General features: G+C 36.3%; 2 protein-coding genes across 2 annotated transcripts; one reads left to right on the top strand and one right to left on the bottom strand.

Moving 5' to 3' along the window:
* The first annotated feature begins 1043 nt into the window (after nt 1-1043).
* LOC104222915 (uncharacterized) lies at nt 1044-14494 on the top strand. Its single transcript, XM_009774242.2, has 18 exons — nt 1044-1229; nt 2069-2242; nt 4602-4783; nt 6164-6269; nt 6485-6561; nt 7256-7343; nt 7946-8135; nt 8730-8856; nt 9258-9338; nt 10102-10203; nt 10301-10396; nt 10567-10641; nt 11306-11425; nt 12274-12402; nt 12584-12661; nt 13752-13838; nt 14009-14095; nt 14200-14494. Exons 1-18 carry the CDS (start codon nt 1175-1177, stop codon nt 14248-14250), a joined length of 1905 nt encoding a protein of 634 aa, XP_009772544.1. The 5' UTR covers nt 1044-1174; the 3' UTR covers nt 14251-14494.
* Nucleotides 14495-14501: 7 nt separating this feature from the next.
* On the bottom strand, nt 14502-17743 carry LOC104222916 (B3 domain-containing protein At3g19184-like). The gene is made up of 7 exons (XM_009774244.2): nt 17444-17743; nt 17206-17304; nt 16364-16395; nt 16106-16265; nt 15760-15966; nt 15520-15612; nt 14502-14898 (listed from the first exon to the last, which is right to left on the bottom strand). Exons 1-6 carry the CDS (start codon nt 17585-17587, stop codon nt 15577-15579), a joined length of 678 nt encoding a protein of 225 aa, XP_009772546.1. The 5' UTR covers nt 17588-17743; the 3' UTR covers nt 14502-14898; nt 15520-15576.

The raw sequence follows: 17743 nt of genomic DNA, 5'->3' as shown, positions 1-17743 counted from the left end.
ACTCTATTAAATTTTTATTTTATTTCGATAAGGATCATTTGATTTCTCACTTTGTAATTCCTTTTTTCCGTTTTCCTTTCTCTACCTCCTATGTTGTCATAATATTTTAAAATAAACTTTCATTCCATTCCTTGAAATTTTTATTTTTTAAATTTGTCAATAAGCTACTTAATTATTTTCTCTTTACAAATAATTTATTTTTAAACTAATTCAAAAGAATACTCGTCTTGACATGAGATTCATCGGGAGCATCAAATGAGGCATGAGATTAAATTGCATGACTTGAACCAATAAAGAAAAAGAATCGTCATACCTACATGATACTGGAAAGTTAATCTCTTTAACGAATGAAATGAAAAAATATCACACTAAATCAATTTAACTTATTATAAACTATTAGTACTATTTTGTATAAAGCTTCACTTTGCTCCTTAAATTGAACTCACATAAACAATCCATATAATACTTTTACACTTCATTTTTTTGAAAGTTGACACAATATTCTATGAACAATCTAAACTAATGAAAGGAATACACAAAAGGAATATCATATATCCAATCATCTTGACATTCATAAACAAGTTATCATACGATGACCTACATTAACCATTCACAAGAACATGTATTTTATATTTTTATGTTTAATTATTTGCCAAATACTTTATTTTAATAATATTGATATTATTTTACAAAACGGTGTACTATGACTTGGTATACACTGCAAAAAAAATTAGTTAGCATAAAATCACAAATTCAGTAGAGATTCTTTTTTTCCACGTGAATGTATATGTTAATTTAATTTAAAATTAAAACTTACATTTCTAAATATTTATCGTATTGAAAGATTTTTATAGTGCTTTGGATAAAAGTTATAAATTGTTGTACTGTTAAGAAGTCCGACAAAGACAGAATGTTCATCTTCATCACAACAGCCGGCCAAGTAAAAGTCAAAATATATATATATATATTTTTGTGATAGAATATCGAATAAAAAATACTATTTGGTTCCATCGAAAAAGATGAGCTACCACATTGGGAAGCCCACCAACGCTGACTTATAAATGTGATTTCACGTAAATCTGAAATTGAACGGACTAAACATGTCGTCTCACACTTCCGTCTTCTCTTCTCTGTTCACACTGACCAGTTGATCAAGCCATAGACGTCGATAAGCATGGAGCTCAAGCCAGGTCTATCAGCTTTGATCACCGGCGGTGCCTCCGGAATTGGTATTTATTTATTTTTAACTTCAATTCGTCATAACTCTTCTGTATATCTGCTATTTTACTTTGTATTACAGTATTACTACTCTTTTTAGCTTGGAACTAAGTATACACGATAAGTGGCAATTGGCAAGGTAAAATATTATTCACAGATGCATTAGATACAGAAGGAACCACTTCATTGGCGTGTTAATTTAATGATTTGAGATAGCTATATAGGGTAGAAGACTAGAAGTTTCACGCTATTGGTGTGTATTACTTGGATTATATTTCAAATAATGATTCGTATTACTTGGAACTCAATGTTAAACCGTGGTAATTGTAAATTGAGCTTGTTTCAATGGGTTGGATAGGTGTGTAACACTGTCTAGGAGCATTTGCACTTGGTCTACTATTGTACGATCATTGGTTTAATCAACTTTGTATCAATCCTGAAATTTTTATATATATATGTGTGTGTGTGTGTGTGATTTGTGAATATGTATGAATGAACTAGTAAACATGGTGGTTAATTGCTCATCTAGTACTTAGATGATTAATCAAGCAATTGAAATTAAATTATCAAGATGGATGCTCTAGATTATTAGGTCGCCAGTTATGGTTTTATTCAGTTTCACAAGCTCTAGTTTAATAGGAATGTCAATTTTGGTTTTTCTGAATCTCATAAGCACCTTTTTTTGTTTTGTTTTATGCTTGCTTATAGAGCTCCTTTAAGTGTAACATTCGGGTTAGGCAGCTAAATGTTCCTTTCTATGATGTGCGGAGAAAGTGCCTTTTTAAGATTATAACAGCTGTGAAGCGAGAATTTAAATGCTAATATTATTTCTGTATGCTAATACGTGCAGGTAGAGCACTTAGCTTGGCTCTTGCCCAGAAGGGAGTTTTTGTTACAATTGTTGATTTCTCAGAAGAGAAAGGCAAAGAAGTTGCAGCCCTTGCTGAGAAAGAGTGCGCCAAATTCCATTTTGGACTGGAATTTCCACTTGTTATGTTCATCAGATGTGATGTCACTAATGCAGGCATGTAACATGTTTATGTATTTTGTGTCAAAATGAATCTTAAAGGTGGGAATGAGAAGTGATAAAAGCAATTGCGCTATTCAGATTATTCCTTTAGTTTGAGGTTCCCCTTGTTTTTTCACTTTGAAATGTTGTACATGCACCGGCTTGGTTACGATTGGACTCTGCAAGCATTCTACCTTCCACCCTCCTGGTGGTACAGCAATATGTGTATTTAGGTGTGGTACACTAAAATTGTACATGCTAGGGACATGGTTATGAAGTCCCTGACTTCTTGTGCTGCAGTTAGTGTCTATGCATGTTTGAAAACGGAACTTCTGTGTAGCATGGGTCCAAGGGCGTACGCGGGAATTTTTGCAAGCAGTGTCAAAATTTATAGAAGTACAGAAATATTCGTAGTTTATTGGTTTCTTGAGTTTCAAGTTAGAAAAGGTCATGGGTTCAATTCTAATTTATCACAATTGTTAACCATACACCTCTTAGAGCAAAATCAAGCACATAACCGATGCACCAAGAGACAATTTATGTCAAGTGGTGTCAATTATTCCTACTTATCCGTTTCCTCACAGTATTAATACATATATTTAGAAACGGATACAATTGGTGACACCGCTTCGCCAAGAGTACATCCGCCCTTGGGTCATTTGGCCAAGTTATTGAAACTTCTATTCACTGTCTAACATATTCATATATAAATGCTCTTGTAAATAGAATGCAATTGTATTGTTTAAAGAATTTAGCATTCCGGTTTTGGGGGAGGGGATGTGTCAGAAGACATCCTCAAAACTCAAGAGGGTCAAGCCTTTAGGTGGTTTAAATAGGTTGCAGTTTTTCTTTCTGCATTTCTTAGGGCCCCTTGTCTTTAGAACGATCTTGCTGGGTGTTTTTATCCATAGCTCCCTCTACTTACTTATTAACACCATTAGAATGCACTTACATGCAATTATGTGGGAAACGAGTTAATTTGCATTTTGTCAGAGGGGAAGGGAAGGATCATGACTGAGATAGGAGAGTTCGAAGAGAGAAACCCTAGAGTCTCAATGCTAGTAAACTTTATTGAGTCAGATGGTATTATCAATAGTTAGTGCTATATTTCATCAATTAGTATCAATTTGATCTAGCAACTGTGGTGCATTCTTGTCAATTTGAGTACAAGTAACAAAGCAACAACCAATGTTTGTTGAGTTATGTGCATAAATCTGAGCTAGAGATACAGTAGATTGATACCTGCTACAGTAACCTTTTTAAAAAAGTGCAACTGGGTCGTGGAATCCAAGTTTTCCCATAGGTTTTAGTTTAGCTCTGGCTATCCATATCGCTGATACGTTCTTTGAGAAGCTTGGAAATGGCTATCCATAGATGTTACGTCTATGGATAGCTTGAGTGAGTACTGCTTGAGTGTTACATCTGCTTGAGTGAGTACTGTTTCTAATTGGACAAGGAGTTTAAAAAGACAAGTCTTTACTTCTTGCTTGTGCAATGAAGACCTATAAAACCATGAGGGCACATCTTAGAGCTGCCAAATTTCATGGGTTTCAGTACAAGAAATTGTCGTACAAGTTAGTGGGTACACTATATTACACTGATGTTTAGGTTCTGAGAGAAAAAGGAATTTCAGGGTCAGATCACATCTAGAAGTTTTACACCATAATAGCATCCAAAAACCTCCCTGACTTTGAAACATCCCATCTGTAATATAAGCTAACCTCTGATGGTCATTGCTGAGAATTGCTTTTCTTGAAACATTTGAGCTGGCGTAGGATGCTGTCCTTCTTTTACCCATAAAACTAAGAAGATGTTATCCTTATTCTTTGAAGGGGTGTGGTACCGTTGATAGAACTAAGATTTAGAACAGGTCCTAGAAAAGAAGTGGCTATGGTTGTTTTAGTACCCATTATATTTTGATGCATTCAAGTGACGGCTTACCATCATTCTGTTCCTTAAAAGAAAGGAATGCTAATTTTCAGGATCGCAAATTTTAATCAAGAGTCTCAAGACTCAAAAGAAAGCCTTAAGAATTAGAATCCTCCCATTTATTTGATTCGTGAACTGATTTTCATGCTTGAATATATGTGCTTGTTTGTGTGTATTTTCTTGTAGAAGTCTATTGATGCATAATCTTTATCATGTATGTTTTCTGCAAAATGGAACGACATGGTCAGTGAGGATTCATATAGCCGCTGCCAACTTATTTGTTATTAAGGTGTAGTTGTTGTTTGTTTGTAAGTCTTTTGCAAAGTAAGCACACACACAAACATTATATGTGGAATTCTTTTGATGTATAATTTTAATCACGTGAGTCTTCCGCAAAATAAAAAACTCTCTACAATAAGTAATAGCGTCTTCATCATCTGCGCAGGAGAACTAAAAGCTGCTTTCGAGAAGCATTTTGTAACATATGGAGGACTAGATATCTGTATTAACAGTGCAGGGATTGGCGATATTATTCCATTCCGTAATGATCGAACTGATGGGTCTAAAAGCTGGAGACACACAGTTAATGTGAACCTCATTGCAGTTATAGATAGCACTCGTCTTGCGGTAAATTCCAACTCACTGTTTTGTGGTTGCTCAAGTTGATGGATATTAATGTTTACCATGCTACAGCTATTACGAAGCTTCATTAGAACCAAGAAAAATTTCTTCATTTATCAATATTCTTCTGCATATCCCAACTTCTGGAGATACATAGACGGTTGTACTCTCAAAATTATAAGGCTGATATTTTTACTTGTGCTAGACTAAAATCTATTCTCTATTAGGTGTTTGCATAGATTTACTATTGGTATTCAAGCTATGGAATAATTTAGCTAGTCTGGATAGTTAACATTTGTTAAATACCGTTGCATTAACCTCCATATGCACTGGTTTTTATGTGTGACAATATGACTATTAAAGGTGAAAAAGAGGATAAGATAGACCTAAGTTTAGCCCAAAAGACATAACCTTTCAGAATCAATGCGAACTTAACTAAGAACAGAACATGCTGGAAGTGAAGGATCCATACAGGTGATACCAGCTAGTTAGGGTTTAGTTGTTGCTGTTGCATTCACACTAGATCAATGTTTGTCAAGAATATTTTTATTCCGGTTAATGACTTGTATGTCTGTGTAGGGATAAGTTTGAGATTTAAAGAATCTCTAACTTTAGGTAATCCCTGATTTGCCATAAAAGATAAATTATTTAGCAATGGAATGATTTCCATAATAGAGCATAATTTATGTAGATGATTCATATTGTCGATTCCTACTAATTTGGGATTAAGCATTAGTGAGATTGATTGTTTGATTTGACTGTTGCATGGATGTCGTACGGTTACCTTAGTGGAGGAATATTACTACTAGATCTTACAATTCTCTGTTACACTATATATCTTCATCCTCCATTTGACATGCCTGATTCAAATGCTGAAGACGCGGTACGAGTGTGATTCCTTTAAGTACAGTATCCTTGTCATATACATATTAGCATAATTGAACCTGATGCCCAAACCTTTGGCCATGCGATATACTCTTTAGTTGTGATATAATGTTTTTATTTTGCTTTGCGTCTGAAAGCTCTTAACTCCGCATTCTCATTAGCGGAAAGTCCATTTACAGTCTCTAGTGATATTACTTCATAATCAGCCTCTTTAAATCCGGATGTGTCATATGTACAACTTACTTTGTTGGTGTGAAGTTACATATAATCTTCTTGCTTCTATTTGTAGATTTTAGCCCCCTTGGGGTGCGGCCCTTCCCCGGACCCTGCATGAATGCGGGATGCTTTGTGCGTTGGGCTGCCCTTTAGTTTATGATGAAATGCATTAGCTATTCAGATCACCTTTTATTTGCATTCCAAGTCTGTTTTGTACTGTTCTCCATATTATTGTAACTCTTTCTTGCTATCATGGTCAGATAATCATAAACACATATTATGCAGATTCAAGCCATGCAAGCTGCCCAAAAGCCAGGTGTAATTGTAAATTTGGGTTCTGCTTCCGGACTCTATCCAATGTATATAGGCCCTATCTATTCTGCCTCCAAAGGTTAGATGTTTGGTTCTAGTCCATATCATTTACAACAGCCTCCTTTCTTTTTCTTTTTTTTCTTTTCGTTTTTGGTTTTAAATGTGCTCTTGACTTCCTGTCTTCTCGATTTATTTCTATTTTCTTCTCTTATTTTCTGATGGTCCAGTACATGAAGCACATATTTATTTATCTTTGCAAACCTTTGCGTATAATGAGAGCATATTTTGTTATAGGAGGTGTTGTCATGTTTACAAGATCGCTTGCTCCGTTTAAGCGCCAAGGAATCCGCATCAATGTGCTCTGCCCTGAGGTAATCTGTTCTTTCATAGAAGGTTGACGGAAAGAAAGTGACTCTTTCTCCCCCCGAGAGATTTTAATGAGTCTCAGATATGGCCCGTATTTGTTATCTGCTACCCCTATTTTATCACTGCCTTTTAAATGGCCTAAAAGCTTTAGTATCAACATCTCTCAAGCCATTGTTTTGCTCAGAGGCAGATGCAGCCTAATTTACTAGGTTCAACTGAACCCAGTAGTTTTGAATCAGACTAAAAATATATATGTGAAAAGATACGAAAAATAATACAACAATAATCCCACATAATGGGGTCTGGGGAGGGTAGTGTGTACGCAGCCTTTTCAGAATCAATGTTTGTCCTTGAAAATTTCAAATTTCACTTGAAGTTGAATTTTAGAATTTTTCGGTAATTTGAAAAACTCCAAAAAGCTGTTTTTCAATATTCACTTCAAGTCACTCACAAAACTTCAAAAATAGCTCCAAATTTTATTCATGTCTAAACACAACTCTAATTTTTAAATACCATTTTCACTTTAAAAAAAAATCACTTTTTTCCGGAATTTTACAATTCTTATGCCCAAACGCCCACTAAGAAAATATTTACCTTTTCTAAAAAATAATATTGTTGATGCTAAGAAGAGCACATAATATCATCCGTTATTTGTGTTAAACTTAGACAAGACTTTACTATTTTACTTGTCATACGCAGTTTGTCCAAACTGACTTGGCGACAAAGGTTAGTTCTCCACATATTGATCAACTTGGAGGATATCTGCCTATGGAACTTGTGGTGAAAGGTACTTCAATTATTTTCCTCATTATTTGCCTCAGAACTTGTGTGACCTATTGGTCATGGGTTCGAGCCGTGGAAGCAGCAACTAATGCTTGCATTAGGGTAGACTGTCTACATCACACCCCTTGAGCCAAACCCTGCGTGAACGCAGAATGCCTTGTGCACCGGGATGTCCTTTTGACAATACCATCTGCTACGTTTATTTGGCCATATTTATGATTTGGACTAGTTAGCTGCATTTTCAAATGAGATGGCATAGAATAAATTTCTGCTATCGTGTCTTCTATTTGGTGCTTATAGCGACATAGGATTGAATGATATCCTTCTGTTCTCCTCTATCTTCCTGTGATATGCTAATCACGTGTTCAAGATAGATAATTATCTTACCTTATCCGCTCTCAGCCAATCCAATTTGTCAATAGACATTTTTGAAGCCTATGTGCTATTTAGCATTTTCATCAGCAAATTTTATTTACTTTCAATGGCTAAGGGAAAAGTATACCATCCAAGACAGCAATATATCAACAAGGGACAGATTTTCCTTCAAGAACATAGAGCCTCAAAATGTAGTTTCCGATTCTAGTCTGAAGTACCTACTTTTTTCAGGTGCTTTTGAACTAATCAGAGATGAGAGTAAAGCAGGGTCATGTCTATGGATCACTAACAGAAGAGGCATGGAGTATTGGCCAACTCCTGCAGAAGAAGCAAAATACCGCCTCCCCTCTTCAAAAGCACTTCGAAAATCTTTGGTTACGGTACCAATGGATTTTCAGATTCCTCAAAGCTTTGAAAAAGTGTATGTAATTGTGTAATTTACTTCTTTTACTTAGGAAAGAGCACATTTCGGATTGATTATTTCTCTTGTTGTGGACATGTGAAATTTCAAATGCACATGTTATCACGGTTCCATTCTACAATGTCTCCTGCAACTGAGGGAAGCGAGAAGAAAAAAACAAAAAGAGAATCTATATTTTAAGTCTCGGGCAAAGTCAAATTCAACTCAAAAAGTCAATTCTAAGTCAACTCGGTCAAAAATAAACCCCATTCTCATTGTTCAACCTCAACAACAACAATGCCAATAACATACCTAGTGAAATCCCACAACTGGGGTCTGGGGAGGGTAGTGTATACGCAGACCTTAACCCTACCTTTGTTCAACCTCAAGCTCTCTTTGAAATATGCCGTAGGTGACTGCCACTAGTTTCCCCTTTCTTTATTTGCTTTAGTTGCTTTTTTTTTGGGTTACCTTCTTGGTTACCTTTTGTTGTTGTTGTCGTTGTTGTTGTTTCTTAGTGTTCTGCTGGGATACCTTATCCTAAACAATTATGTGGAGTCTCCCTCATTATTTCTTGTGACTTTTGACACTTTCTGCATCTGATTTTTGTTCCAGAGTTGTTCACACGTTGAGTCACAATTTTCGTAGTGCTACAAGAATTGTGCGAACTGCATTGAGGTTGCCACTCAAACCAGATCACGTTCTATTAAAAGTCATCTATGCTGGTGTGAATGCTAGTGATGTGAGTTTTTCTTTTTTCTCCATTTCTGCAGTAAAGAATCTCAGCTTTATTGACATCAGACTGAATAATTGAGTAGATCTGTGCTTTCCCTGCCCTCATGCAGTCTGTGCATACTGGTATTTGTATGTTTTTGTCACTGTAAAATACAACATCTCTATAAATCAAGAGAAAACTTTGTACCTTTTTTATTTCCTTGGTTTTTGGCATAATGATGTACATTTGTAATTAAATGATCATATTAGGGTCTTCTGGGGCAATGCTTATGATGTACATGTCCGCCACATAATTCTGGTTTTAAGTTCTTCACTGACAAAAGCATTTTGCATGCCCCCCGCTAATTCCCCCACCCAACATACACAGACATGGTTAAGTTCTTTACTGATGGAAGCATTTTGCAATAGGTAAACTTCAGCTCAGGGCGTTATTTCAGTGGAGATGGCAATGACATCGCCTCCCGCCTTCCGCTGGATTCTGGTTTTGAGGTACAAAAAGAACTTTCTATATTATTTGGGTTGGTTCTTTGAAATTACTTTTCTATAAGAGAAAAAAGAATATATATTATGTGTATGTGTATATATATGTGTACATATCCATAGAGAGAGTCAGAGAGGGGGAGAGAGATTTTGGAGAAACCCGCATAGGAAAACCATACATCTGCTGTAATCTTCCATCTTTTTATTTTTTTCTGCAAAAATTGATGATTTCAAAAATGTCATACATAAAAATCACTGATCGGAATCCAGAGAGATGAGAGCGAAAGACCTAACCACAGCTGCAACTACTAATGAGACACGGGCAGGGTTGTGCACTAATCAGTTAGCTCTTCTCAGTGCTTATTTTAGATCTAGACATGGTAGGGCTTTAATTGAGTTGGGGCTTATAGAACAGAATGGTTTATAATTTGGTCCGCCTTCAGTTGCAAGTTTGGTAAACAATACGATCCCAAGGCCACTTTATATAAGAAGCTCCTTTTAATGTAATTTTTGGTCATGTTATGTTATTGCTACCCTCTTAGGTTTCATTTTGCCACATGATGGTTAATTACAGTTCTATTCGCTTGTACTAGTCGTGATGCTGGAGGATTGAATTGGTTTCTGAATGTTTTATGGAATATGTTTTGAAAGTCAGTTTTCTGTTTTGATCACGATTTTGTTACTTAAACTGGAGTATTGCCTTGCTTTCTTCATTGTAGTTTTTTTAATTCCTGAATTTGCTTACCTCAAATTTAAGCCTCGTTTACTGCAGGCTGTGGGAATAATTGCTGCAATTGGTGATGCTGTTAGAAATTTGAAGATTGGTATGCCTGCTGCCATCATGACTTTTGGCGGTTATGCTGAATTTGTCATGGTAACTACTGCTTTACACATTTATTCTTGTCAGGTTTGAGTTGTCTAATCTTTCATTGTCCTTGGTGAGTTTTATGCAATTTGGATTCTATATTCAGGTCCCTGCCAAACACATCCTTCCTGTAGCAAAACCAGATCCAGAAGTTCTTGCAATGCTTACCTCTGGACTCACTGCATCAATTGCTTTGGAAAAGGTTAGTATAAGCATTCTTTTATTCCTTGAAGAATCTTTTTACCCGGTTTCTGTTGCTGCAGGGGAAGGAACATACAACGTGTATACTATTTTATGACAGTTGGGGTTGATTTAAACAGGTTTTAGTTCATATTGCCTTTTGAATTATATTATTTACTGTTGAATCTGTAGGCTGCTCAAATGGAATCAGGAAAAGTTGTTTTGGTGACTGCTGCTGCAGGAGGGACAGGGCAATTTGCAGTGCAGGTATAGCTTAAAAGAAAAAGAAACCTGCAAGAGTAGTTAGGTTAAGACTGCTTGTCTACTACATATACAAGATAATAAAAGTGTCTATCAAGTAAATAGGCGAACAGATAAGTGGTTATAGACCTGCCTAAGATTTCTTTGATCCCATCTAATAATTTGCAGTGAATATCAAAAGTTATTGTGCAAGTTTTTTGGGTTTCTGCCTTTTCCTTTTGAAAGGGGAAACTGCGGTGGAAGTTTACAGTAAATTATGTACAAGAACTTACAAGAATTCGTGTAACTTTTTGTACCATCTTGGTACCTTATTAATGAAACTTTTACCTTATCAAAGAAAAAAAAACTTACAAGAATTCGTAATTTTCAAAATGCTTCTTACATACTAGATTATTTTTACTAGTCGTTGTGCAGCTTTTCTTTTCACATTCTTCCTTTCCACATTTGAAGTGTTTTTCCATCTGGAAGTGTGTCTCTATAGGTGCATTCATGTCATATCTTCTCTTTCTGTATAGGCAAATTCATGTCATATCTTCTCCTTCAGTATAGGCGAATTCATGTCATATCTTCTCTTCCTGCTTCTTGTATCATTTTATATTGTAATACACTATTTTTCTCATTATCATGTTGATTAGCTAACTAACACATACTGAACTATTTGCTATGGAAGCTTGCAAAATTATCTGGAAACACGGTGGTTGCAACTTGTGGAGGCACTGAAAAGGCCAAGCTTCTTAAGGATTTGGGAGTTGATCGAGTCATTGACTACAAAGTAGAAAACATAAAAGCTGTTAAGTTTCTTAAACTCACTGGCTAACGATGTTCTTATAACTTGTACGCTGCTGTCTTGGATAAACATCATATTATTAGTTGTCATTCAAATGTTATTGCAATGCATTATGAATAGATACCTCAGAATGCTTTGTGGAAAATCATGCTCTCGAGGGTAGTTCTTATAAATATCAAACTTTTTATGGGGAAAGAGTTCCAAAATGGGGGCCTTTCGAGAACCTTTAGGTTTCTAGAACCACTAATTTGCCTTAAGAGATAAACTATGTCGTAGCTGAGTGAAATGGACCTGAATAGAGCGAAATATATATAACAATTCGTGTAGCCAACCCCAATTATTATGAGATTGAGGCGTGGTTGATTGATTGATCAATTGATGTTGTCATCTCACTGGTGCAAAGTGTTAAGTGTCCCATATTGGTAGATGGATGGGTTGTTTGTCTCCTTATATGGTCTTGGGCCATCCTCATCTCATGAGCTAGTTTTTGGGGTTGAGTTAAGCTCAAGGTCCATCTCTTCACATAGTGCCAGAGTCCGGCCCATTCATGTTATTGTGTGTCCTAATGTTGGGCCTCCATATTAGGTTGTCCACAAAGAATTTTGAACATTGTAGAGGGTGGAGGTGTGCAAGTTGACCATTTCCATGGAGATATATTAGCAGCAAAACATGAGTATTAGCTTGGTTGTCTAATTCCAGAGTGGCTACTCTGTTTTTATGTTGCTTATGCTTCCTTTTTGTAACAAGTTCTTAGATGTTTGCTCTAGTCTGATTTTCTGGGTGACCATGATATATTAGTTTCAGCTGGAGCTACTTTTCTAACTAGTTCTGTATATATATGGCTGCACCAGGTCTTAAAGAAGGAGTTCCCTAAAGGTGTTGATATTGTCTATGAGTCCGTTGGTGGTGAGATGTTTGACATCTGCTTGAATGCATTGGCTGTCTATGGACGACTTGTTGTCATTGGAATGATTTCACAGGTTTAACTTCTCATGGGATATACTGTCTTCTTCTTCTTTTGGTGGTTTTTATCTCGTATTTTTCTATTTCTTACTGGCTGCTGTTGATGATCATCTTAGTAACAAAACCTCTATCCATGTCTCATCGCATCTATCCTGTTAGTTTGACTTTGAAAGCCAACTCAACAAGTTTTGATTTCAGTACCAAGGAGAACATGGGTGGAAACCTCGGAATTATCCTGGAATATGTGAAAAGCTTCTAGCAAAAAGTCAAACAGTGGTATGTCCTGCTATCTCTTGTTTCAGTGATCCAATATCTTTATTACGTAGTACCATATAGTGAATGTGATTGATGCAATTGCCAATTTTCATTCAACTTGTCGAACAACTAACAAATGAGTTTAGAGCTTGCACCACTATCTTTCATACTTGATTGGAAAATACATAATAAACACCGCAAAAATCTGTATATTTGATCTCATCTGATATGGTGGGAAAGGGCAACAGCCTCATCGGAGAAGGAGGCTTGAAAAGTAGTTGTGTAGATTTAGATGGAAGAGGAAGGCCCGTGGAGGAAGCTAAGAGAAAATGGCATGTGAGTTGTGTGTGGGGAAAGACGGGAACTTCAGTTAGTTTTGAAATTACCGTAACTAATGAACTCAAAGAGAGGCTCTTGTATACAGCTGTGGATGTGTGGTGACTGATTGAAATTAGCTCATTGATAGAATGATAACAGTTTGACCTCTCTGTTCGAAATCCTAGTCCTCTCTCTTCAGGGACATTCTTCTTTTTAGGTTCCTTAGGGGGTTCTTGTTGCAGATTCGAATAGGTCGAAACAGAAGATTGCTGGGTTTTGTAATTTTTAATTGATTTGGAATGAGAAGTTTGTAGTAACTTTTGAGTGGGCTACTTATCTCCCCCCCCCCCCCCCCCAAAAAAAAAAAAAAGAAGGCCCTGAGGAGTTCAAAGCTCAATGACGAGCGAAAAACTTATGTTATTTCATTTGCATTTTATGATGATGGTGGAAGTAGCTTTCATGTCCTAACGTATTTGGTGTTGTGATGTATCTCCATAGAGAACTTTCTATATTGTTCAATGAGAATAGAGGTGTCCTGATCAGTGACTCTTTGACTACCTACTTGATTAATTTCACCAAAACTGTCAGTAAAAAATTTCCTTAATGTCCTAAGAGATTTGAATATATGTTGTCGGAAACTCTTGTTTTGTGGTTTCTTGCTTGCAATCATCTTGTTTAATTTGCCTATTACTATTTGACAAAGCCATGCTTAGCTCTGTCTAGATGATAGGTTTTTCAAGTGCGTGGTATTTGTATTATTTTGGCTAATTTGGTGGTTTGAGTTTGTTCTCAGGCTGGATTTTTCCTGGTACAATATGCTCACCTATGGCAAGAGCATTTGGATAGATTGGTTAATCTCTTCTCTTCTGGAAAGCTTAAGGTTGGTATATCTGCCGGAACAAATTTCTAACCTATATACTGCCATTGCTTGAAAAGTTGGGGTGGATTTGTTTAAAAACTGAATTTATTCTCTATGGTTTTATATAATGCACTTCTAAGAGTGATTTGGTCAATAAGAGTAACAATTTGCTGTGTATTTGTGTTTTGAAGATTGCCATAGATCCCAAACAGTTTGTTGGCCTACATTCAGTTGCTGATGCTGTTGAGTACCTTCACTCTGGTAAAAGTGCTGGCAAGGTATGAGAGAAGGGTGTTTAGTTATTTTGTGTCTTGTTTTCAATTTGTTTTTAGCATTTCAGTAGTTCTTATGATCAGTTTTTCTGATGTGGATAAACATGTAGGTTGTTGTTTGCATTGCCCCAACATATGCTCAACAACTTGCAAAACTTTAGGTACATAAGGAGACAACTGTATCGGAGTCCAAAGAGAATTCAAGATGCTATAGCACATATGAAATTATAAGGTAGCTCTGTTGTGTAAGGTGTTGACAAACAGGATTTGTGATATTCGTTGTGTAAAAGCAGCAACCGAACTTGTTTGTTACTTTAAGGTTACAGCATATTGTTTTTGCTACTTTTAAGGTTACAACATATTATTTCTGCCTGTTAAATTTGAAAATGGATGAAAATTTAACAACTTGCCAGCTTTAAATTTTCAATCCTCCTTTTATGTTTAACTGTCATTTCATCAGTTAACATGCTACTCTGTCATGGGAATTTCTGACAGAACCAAAGACACCCCATAAACTAATGAAAGACCAGTGCTAGATAAACACCAGACTACACGTGTGAGACTACACTGGGTTTGTTGTTGCAATGCTAGACAAACATGACTAATATCCCGTAAACTAGGATGAAAAAACTGCTGCACCATACCAATCACAAGGTTGAGTTTTGGCACTGAAGGTCTTTGCCGTAATTAGAACTATATTAAATAATTACAATGATGCTAGTTCCAGACTTCCAGGTTCTTAAATAGGCATCTACAAAGACAGAAGGATGGTCCCAAAAGCTACGATCAGGTGGAATGCATTTTGTTCCCTGCCAATCACACGAAAAGAGAACATTAGTACCAAATATTGTAACAATCAAGGAATTAGTGCATTCAGGTGCTTAGTCGTTTTCGTTTCTTATCTCTTTTTTTTTCATCTTGAACTAGATTTTAGCTATTTTAGGTGTGAACAACAGTCGCCTTTATCTTCTTTGATTTTAATTCTTAGCCTAAATCTAATGACTCGCAGCCAGAAATCAAATGTGTCCTCAAAAATCATCTCTATATTGTCTCTCTCTTCAGCGCTTTAAAATGAGTTGCAGGACTTATCTTAACTCCTAAAGCAGAAAAACAGGAGTTATCCTGAATGACTTGAGCTTGTTCGGCTCTGCTTTAACAAATGGTACTTTTCTTATATGGTTTATCACGCAGTCTTAGATCAATTAACACCAATTTGCTAAAGCTGGCTTGTTGTGTTGCCTTTCACCAGTTAGGTCTTTGACATCTTGTATTAATCTTTTTACGTCTTTGGACATTCATATGATGGCCAATTAAAATTGTGGAGCCTAAAAGATTGCTTGATATGTGCATGTAAACCATGTTCAACTACTGTCAAAGCAGTAAAATACACAGTTCTTGCAGCAAAAGGCTGTGGAAATGGAGCTGCTTACTTGATTTCATTTCACGTTCCACCAATCTCAGTAAATATTTTGCGTGTCTTCTGTCTCCTAATCTTCTGCTTGATTAACCCTTATGATGTAAACCTGAAATTCCAAGTAGATAAACCATGTAGGAGTAAAAATCTGGGGTAGCGTCCAACTCACAGAAATATATTTCAATGTATTCATAAATTCATCTAAATAGAGAATGAGGATGGAATGATATAGTATTCTCAGTTCAGTTTAATTTACCTTAAATTTTGTTGGCTCAATCAACTGAAAAACCAGTGCATCACCATCAACTAATTCATGATCAATGGCGAAACCCCTCCATCCACCACTCAGCCCCCTCTTTAATGCGAGGTATTTTGTCACAAACTCATCTTCATTTTCGTCGATCAGGGTGACAAATTCATCACGTTTAGGGAGATGTGTGTTGCAAAAATGAACAGGCAGACCCTAAAAAGAACCACACTAAAAATCAATAAACTACGACCAAAACTGTTGCTTTAAGTTTTAGGAAACAACTCTAAGTGAGGAACTTTATAACTTTTCAAGGAATACCAATACACAAGTTTATCATCTTTCTTTCACTTACCAGCCAAAAGCCACCAGTAACATGTGATTGGAGCATAGGTTTCACAAAACTAGGGAAATCAGCATCTATCTCCGATTGTAACTGCTCTGCTCTTTCTATAGCATACTGCCTATCTTCATCATCAGCATACACCCGGTTTAACAAATCTCTTCTCTTGTAGCTATAAACCAGAAAGTGAGAGTGTAAGGCATAGATTATCTGAAAATGCATCACTCAGTGATCAAGCAAAAAAGGGAAATATTTGTTTATGAGTCAAACCTCCTTGGCTTTCCCAAAGGTTCAATAGGGACCTGTCAGAATCAAGAAATACATACATCAATGACCTTGATCATATGATAATCCTATCATTTAGAAGGAAAGTAAAAATAAAACATACTGAATGGCGAGAGGCACAGTATTATTGAATATTATAAAAAAAGGCAGCCCGATGCACGAAACCTCCTACATTCACACAAGGTCCAGGGAAGGGTCGCACCCCAAGGCAGTCTACCCTGAATCAGTGGCTGATTCCACCGCTCGAACCCGTGACTTATAGGTCACATGGAGATAACTTTACCGTTGCTCCAAGGCTCCCGTTCAATTATTATTGAATATTATATAGCGGGAATGTTACTGTAGAAGAAAACCGGATCAATCAAAAATTCATACACATCCAATATGCATCAGATGTTGAAAAGATATACAAACGTCTTAAATATTTTCACAATTAGGTCATCTGAAAGGTGACGGTAGGTAAATCTTTTTCTTATTGATTAGTCATCTAGAATAAAAGATAACTAGTATGCTATAATAGGTTAAAACGCACTAATGGTGCAAAAAATCATTATACTGTCAGTTTATAACACAAATCCTAAACTTAATACTAGTATCTTTAGAGCGTTTGCGATATGGCTATGGCTGGCAATTCAGCACAAATTTCTCGGTATGCTAAGATGATTTCTACCATAAAAAACGAAGAAGAAGAAAAAGAGACAAAAATCCCATAACATTCAAGTTCAAAAACTCCAAGCAGAGGAGTTGGTAAGTGAAAATCAAACAAATGAAAGTCCAAAGGAAAATATATAGTACTCCCGGTAAGATACAGAGAGGAAATAGCTTACATCTTTGTAGTTGGGAGGAGGCTTATCCGCAACGCGATTGGACCTTCTCACAGCTGAGCGATCTATCTCCTGCTTAACCCTCGGCTTCACCTTCTTCATCTAACAGATCACCGGGAAATCAATCAATCAATCAACTATTCCTCAATTTTAATCTAGGTTATATAAATTATCCATATTCAATTTACTCTATTCGAGACACATTTTAAAATAAAACAGGCAGAGAGAAAGAGAGTCGTACGGGCGATGGCTTAGGGCTGGTAGCAGTACGAACAGCTTGAACGAGCTTGTTAAGATTGAGCTCTTCCATTCTCTTCTTGTTCTCTTCCAATCTTTTCAAACGACTTTCTTCGTACGCTAACATCTTCTTCTTTGATTCCACCATTTTTCTTAAGGAAACAGCAAAAAGGCGACGATGAAGAAAACCCTAAAGGAGAGATAAACAGAAGAGAGAGAAAGTTCGGAGAGGGGCGGAGAAGAAGATGATCGTACAAACAAGCTACAGAAGACTGTTTATATCCTCGATATATGGAGAATGTTC

This window comes from Nicotiana sylvestris, chromosome 1 (genome assembly GCF_000393655.2).
Source record: "Nicotiana sylvestris chromosome 1, ASM39365v2, whole genome shotgun sequence".
Taxonomy (NCBI): Eukaryota; Viridiplantae; Streptophyta; class Magnoliopsida; order Solanales; family Solanaceae; genus Nicotiana; species Nicotiana sylvestris.
The sequence above is the reverse complement of the archived record's forward strand: the minus strand, read 5'-3'. Positions and strand labels throughout refer to the sequence as shown.

What these genes read in the sequence shown, in the direction of transcription:
- LOC104222916 (XM_009774244.2), bottom strand. Translation starts at nt 17,587, where the DNA reads ATGGTGGAATCAAAGAAGAAGATGTTAGCGTACGAAGAAAGTCGTTTG. An exon ending in CTCCTCCCAACTACAAAGAT is followed by an intron (nt 16,396 to 17,205) that starts GTAAGCTATTTC and finishes TGATTCTGACAG; the next exon opens with GTCCCTATTGAACCTTTGGG. An exon ending in CCTTTGGGAAAGCCAAGGAG is followed by an intron (nt 16,266 to 16,363) that starts GTTTGACTCATA and finishes TCTGGTTTATAG; the next exon opens with CTACAAGAGAAGAGATTTGT.
- LOC104222915 (XM_009774242.2), top strand. Translation starts at nt 1,175, where the DNA reads ATGGAGCTCAAGCCAGGTCTATCAGCTTTGATCACCGGCGGTGCCTCC. An exon ending in TATCTATTCTGCCTCCAAAG is followed by an intron (nt 6,270 to 6,484) that starts GTTAGATGTTTG and finishes ATTTTGTTATAG; the next exon opens with GAGGTGTTGTCATGTTTACA. An exon ending in CCTCAAAGCTTTGAAAAAGT is followed by an intron (nt 8,136 to 8,729) that starts GTATGTAATTGT and finishes TTTTTGTTCCAG; the next exon opens with AGTTGTTCACACGTTGAGTC.